The sequence below is a fragment of the Sciurus carolinensis genome, chromosome 2 (genome assembly GCF_902686445.1).
Source record: "Sciurus carolinensis chromosome 2, mSciCar1.2, whole genome shotgun sequence".
Lineage (NCBI taxonomy): Eukaryota > Metazoa > Chordata > Mammalia > Rodentia > Sciuridae > Sciurus > Sciurus carolinensis.
The window spans coordinates 22,120,273-22,126,516 of record NC_062214.1 but is presented as its reverse complement, the minus strand read 5'-3'; the positions used below and the strand labels follow the sequence as shown (position 1 = coordinate 22,126,516).

The 6,244-nt window shown below is 37.5% G+C and overlaps 1 protein-coding gene across 6 annotated transcripts in view; it reads right to left on the bottom strand.

Annotated features, from left to right (window-relative positions):
• Positions 1–2,704: 2,704 nt before the first annotated feature.
• Rbm39 (RNA binding motif protein 39) overlaps positions 2,705–6,244 on the bottom strand; it is a 33,305-nt gene continuing 29,765 nt past the window's right edge. For all 6 annotated transcript variants that reach the window (XM_047537446.1, XM_047537445.1, XM_047537443.1 and 3 more), the window contains 4 exons: positions 6,134–6,215; positions 4,298–4,403; positions 3,772–3,850; positions 2,705–3,684 (listed from right to left, as the gene is read on the bottom strand). In XM_047537446.1, coding sequence (XP_047393402.1) covers positions 3,584–3,684; positions 3,772–3,850; positions 4,298–4,403; positions 6,134–6,215 — 368 coding nt within the window. In that variant the 3' untranslated portion in view covers positions 2,705–3,583. The remainder of the gene's footprint in view (positions 3,685–3,771; positions 3,851–4,297; positions 4,404–6,133; positions 6,216–6,244) is intronic.

Genomic DNA, 6,244 nt, shown 5'->3' with positions numbered 1-6,244 from the left:
TCAGTCTATGATTATCCAACTTGGCCAACGGTCTTGTAGAGTCAAAACAGGTAGGCTAATGAGTAGGATTGCTACTGTTCACAAGGCCTGGATTGTTTATCCACAATTGGAAAGTTGGGGATGCCTGATACCCTCTATACACTCTAGTAAACTCTCAATTCAACCTTGTAAACTTGATGTTTCTGTCACAGTTTGAAAGGTCACTTTAAAGCCTAATTTTCCTCAAGACCATACACTGCAAAAAAAGGTTTTATTCTTTGTGGTGCTGAGTATTGAACACAGGAACACTCAACTGCTGAGCTACATAACACCCAGTTTGTTTTTTTTGTTTTGGTATAGGGCATTAAACCAACTGGGGCTTAACCACTGAGCCATATCCCCAGCCCTTTTTATCTTGAGACAGGGTCTCACTGAGTTGCTGAGACTGGCTTTAAACTTGTGATCTTCCTGCCTCAGCCTCCCAAATCGCTGGGATTACAGGCATGCACCACTACACCCAGGCGTTTTTGTTGGTTTTATTTTAGTCCCTCCCCCATCCCCCCACCCCCATACTGGGGGTTGAACCTCAGCCCTTTTTAAGACAGACTCATAGGTGTGACACTAAACTTGAACTTGCAATCTTCTTGCCACAAAATCGGTAGGGTTATAGGCATGTGCTGGCATTAAAAAAATAATTGTCCATTCCCAACCTGAAATTTATCTTTGTGGAATTGATCCTCTGGATTGATCAAAAAGAACACCTTATCCAACAACAAAAAAAATCTTTTTAAGTATCACTTTTGTACCTTCTAAAGTGGCTAAATTCCAGATGACATCCTCACCAACCCTTGATGTTTTATGTAAACCACCTAATCCTCCACAAAATTGACTTGAAATAGCTTCTGTATGAGAGGGAAGTGCCCCTCACCTGTCTGGGCCAAAAAAGACTTTGGTGGATTTTTCTGACTTGCATTGCTTCTAAGGAACAACAAAAAAATTGTGGCAAACAGGATCCAATCCAGAGGCACTTAACCTCTGAGTTACATCCGCAGCCCTTATTTTTTTAAGATCCTCACTAAGCTGCTTAGGGCCTTGTAAATTGCAGAGGCTAGTCTGAAACTTTCGAATCCTCCTGCCTGGAGCCTCAGACCTTAAGATTATAGGCTTGTTCCACTGTGCCTGGCCTGGCCTTGAACTTTGATTCTCCTGCCTCTGCCCCTCCAGTAGTTGGGATTAGACTTATGCCACCACACCAGGAACCTACCCCTTAACTATTTCTTAACCAAGACTGAAAAGAGGGGGCTAAGGATGTAGCTCGGTAGTAGAGCACTTGCCCATCTTACTCCTGGGATCAATTCCCAGCAAACCGCCCCCCACCATGATAAACAAAGAAAAAAACTAGACAAGTTATGAGGGCAAAGGGAGAGAGATGCAGAAATGACACAACCAAAACAGCTATAAAAGCTACACGTTTCTCAAAGTGGGATACTGTGTCAGGTGTTGATGACCTAAAGAATCTAATTTGATGGCCATTTTGGACTACTTTTTTTAAATTTTTTATTTATTTATGTACTATTTATTTTTATATGGGGCTGAGGATTGAACCCAGTGCCTCACACGCTCCAGGCGAGCACTCTACCGCTGAGCCACAACCCCAGCCCTTGGACTACTCTTATAAAGTGTTAGTGCTGGGGATGAAACCCATAGCCTCCAGTTACATAAATGCCTTACCACCCAACAACATATCTCCAGGCATTCCCCCCACCTGCTTTTGGACTATAGTGGAAAATTAATCCACTGGGGCTCTACCACTGAATGAAAACCCCCGAGTCCTGCTAACTTGCAGAGGCTGGCCGGGGACTTGCAATCCTCCTGCCTCTCACCCCCAGATCACTGGAATTACAGGTGTGTACCACAAAGCACAAACTGAATTTTCAGAAGGGGTCACCAAATTGCCGAAGTAGCCTCAAATTTGTTCCTTCTAACTGAACCTCCTGAGTAGCTGGGATTAGAGGTATATGTTCAACTGCCCAGTCCCCATTGTGGTTATTGTTTATAAGCTGAATTTCTCTGTGGTTCACTGGTGGGCTCATTTTGAAAAACCTTTTTATCAGATGAAATTAACTACAAAAACACATTAGCTGTCCTGGTTCCCTGTAAGGGAATGACAATAAACTTGGGAGGATGGGATATAGTAATGGGGATAAAACTCCAAACAAGGGTAGCAGGAGGGGGTGGGGAGATAGATCACTCCGTAGAGTGCTTGCCTTGCAAGCAGAAGACCCTAGATTTGATCCCCAACACAGCAAAAAAAAAAAAAAAAAGGTACCAGGAGATTCTTTGGGAGGAAAAAAAATATTGAAACAAAGTGTCTCTGCCCCCCAAAACTCTGGTACGTGGTATTGACTTGAACCTTTTCTTGTTAAGGAAAGATTTTGTCCACAAAGATGGCCAGACCACACACAAGATAAAAAACAGCCAGGTAAATGTGAAGGCCTCATCAAACTTGCCTGGTTTTACCTGTTTTGATACATGACATTGAAAAGTCAATGCTAAGCTAGAGTAATGATGCTGTAAAAGAAACTCTGGGACAGTATGAGGGCAGACTGCATATTATCATTTTCCAGGAGGCAAGTATTGAAATACTACTAGAAGTTAAAGAAGTTTTTACCCTATTTTTCAGATTCTATGACTTTAAATACTTGAAAAATAAAGATTTCTTGTGGCCTTTTTAAGAGAATTTTATTTGAGTGGTTCTTACAAAGATTGTTGCAATATGAAAGTCATTTGTTTGATAGAAATATCAAGCTGTCTTGTCAAACACACTGAAGTAACCCAAAAATATATTTCAGAGCTCACAGAGCTTAAAAAGAGCAAAGATTATATGCAACCAGACAAAACCTATTTCTGCATTTCCTATTTCTTGCTGAGACTTCTTTGCCTTACCAGACTCTTAACTAAACATCTTCAGGAAATGCAGTGATCATTTTGTTTGGAATCTTAAGACACACCAGAACACATAATATTTACAAAGAAACTTTTACAGATACATTAATTGAAAAGTTACCATCAAGAAATATAATTTTGAAATCTCCCTTTCTTGCCAAATGATCAAAATGCAAGATGAGATGCTAGCCAAACAGCCCTTTACCTGGCTTGAATTCCCATACACTAAATGTGTATTCCAGAAACCTCTGCTAAACCATGAGTCAAATATCAACATTAGTGAAATGTGAAATGTAACCTGTGTAAAAAGTTAGGCTTCTGAAACATTAAAAACATCATTACATACCTGTCTGCCTTTGTACAGAAAGCACATTTGTTCCCCTAGAGCTATTCCTATAGATCCTTAATATAATTTTCTACATGAACATTTTAAAAGGCAGAACGAGAACAGCTTTGTATACAGTGGGATTTGCTAGTTAGGGAGAATGAGCACACTGCATTCCTGTTAACATTTTTATTTTTTCAAGGTAACAGGAATTGTATACAAATGACAGTAGACCCTTGCCTCTTTATTTTTATCTAAATAAAAGATAACTCAAGATGAATTCTCAAGAAAAAAAAAAAAAAAAGCTATGTACATAAGGGACTATATCTTCCTTCATCGTCTACTTGGAACCAGTAGTTGTGTTGCTGTCATAGAATCAGGGAAGAGGTTGTGGTAAGTTGGAAGAGGTACATAGGCTGCTGTTATCATTTTACCTGTTGAAAAAAACAGGTATGTTTAGTTTAGCATATTCACTTAAGTTTTATAGACTAACAATCACCCAAAATGAAAATAAAACTCACCAGCAAACCACCTGCCATGCAATGCATTGACGGCAGCAATAGCTGCAGCAATTGACGGGCACTTCACATACACATTGCCCTAAAATGCAAACAATAAAACAAAGGTAAAGACATTCTTATAGACAACGTGGACTTGCAGAAATTTATTCAGGATGCCTACAGAAAAACCCAGTACTTGATAACCACAACATGTATTAAACACATATTCCAATTGCTAATATGCATATCTCAAATTTTACTGAAAAATTATTTATGCTCCTAGACTTGCCTTATACTACCTTTTCTCTCTGACCCATAAGCTAGAAATGATTCAAGATATGAGGATTTCACAGAAGGCATTTAACATGACCAGAATCTAAACACCACCTTCCTGGGTCAATGTTTCAATTATTTTGGACGGTATATTTGGTCATGATGTTAAAGCTCCTTTCATAAATAACCATTCTAATCAAAGAGCATGACCATAACATTCTCCAACTGTGTGAAGAAAAAAGTAACATTCTAACATTTAAAAAGACTGAAATACCTGAGCGGAATTCTTGTCAACATAAATATGGATGACTCCACCATGTTTATTACATTCTTCAATCACATCATCCTTAATCTCTGTATCCCATCCAACTTCTTCTTCTCTGAAAGAAATTATTAAATTCTATTAAAACACTACAGAAACCAATGATTACACAAATAACAAGCATTTTTAAAATAATAAATTTTTAAATTAAGATATTCATCAATTATGCATATATAAATATGGCATAATTTAATCCCATTATTCTGTATAATCGTAAATATACTAACTGAAAAATCACTTGTTTTAAACAGGACAGCACTGAGGAAAATTAGAAAATATAAAACATTGTTTATAACCTAGTGTGTGGTGGTGTTTGTGTGTTTTTTTTTTTGTTTTGTTTTTTTTTTGGCTGTATGAACATTTAAATGGTTTACTGATGTGTTTTCCTTTGGGCAATGGTAGGGATCAGATACTGCTAACTCTGAAAATGAAACGTTTATCAACAATTATCACTGTTTCCTAAATGAAACTAAAAGAAATCTAGGGGCTAGGGTTGTAGTTCAGTGTTACAGCAATTGCCTCGTGTGAGAGACACTGGGTTCTATCCTCAGCATCACATAAATAAAACAAAGGTACTGTGTCCATCTACGACTAAAAAAACAAAAAGGAAAAGAAAAAAGAAAGAAATTTGGTATTGGGCGAACACAAGAATCCAGACAGTGGTAAATGCCTGTCACCCCAGTGATTTGGGAGGTGGAGAAAGAATTGCAAGTTGAGAGCCAGCCTCAGCAATTCAGGGAAGCCCTTAGTAACTTAGCAACACCTGACTCAAAATATAAAAAGGGTTGAAATGTTTCTTGGTAATTAAGCACCCCTAGGTTCAATCCCCATTGCCAAAAAAAAAGTAACAATGAAGTTATGCATTGCAGACATATTATAAAAAATAAAATTCAGGGCTGGGGAGATAGCTCAGTCGGTAGAGTGCTTGCCTCTCAAGCACAAGGCCCTGTGTTCAATTCCCAGCACCGCAAAAAATAAATAAATAAATAAATACAAAAAAATAAAAACTAAATTCATCAAAACTGAACAGAAAACCTACATTTATATATGATTTGATATATACATATTTAATTTGATGGACCTTTATAAGAACTGAATCCAGCACATCACACGTGAGACAAGTGTTCTACCACCAAGCCAGAACCCCAGCCCTAATTTAGTATATTGTAAATAGTATTTATAAAAGCACTAAGAATCTGTACTAATAAATGGTATTCTAATCCCTAGTTAGTTATAGGTTCAAAGGCACACTCCTGTTAATGTCAGCAATTGAGCTTGAGGCAGGAAGATCCCAAGTCCTACTCCAACCTCAGCTATTACAAGAACCTGTTTCAAAATAAAGAGGGTTAGAGGTGTAGCTTAGTGATACAGTGGTTGACTGGAATGCAAGAATCCATGAGGTGCAAACCCCAGCAACTCCAAGAAAGAAATTTTCCTACTTGATGCCCTGCATTTATCGAGACACTTTAATAGTATTAGACTAAGAAAGCTTAACTTTCAAAGTTAAAAGTTAGTGAGAGGGTAAACTTATGACAGAAGAAAAGCTGATACAGAATTTAGAAAAATACACAGGAAACAAAACCTCCACAATTTTATTTCCAGTCTTACAAATGTTATCTATTATAGTGGATACATAAAAATACCTACAATTTATGTTAAAATATTCAAAAGTGGTGTATTGTTTCAATTTTTAAGTATATGAAAATATCCTAACTGCTATCTTACGAAGTGAATAATATTACAGAATTCACAGAATACTCTCAAGAAACTTGACCAAAGCATACTTACGTTTGAGGGTTAAACATGTTAGAGAGTTGGAAACACTGTGTTGCAAGTGGTTGAACAGAGGCAGCTGCAGCTAAAGCTGAAGCTAAAAAATAAAAAAAAGGAAAAAAAGAA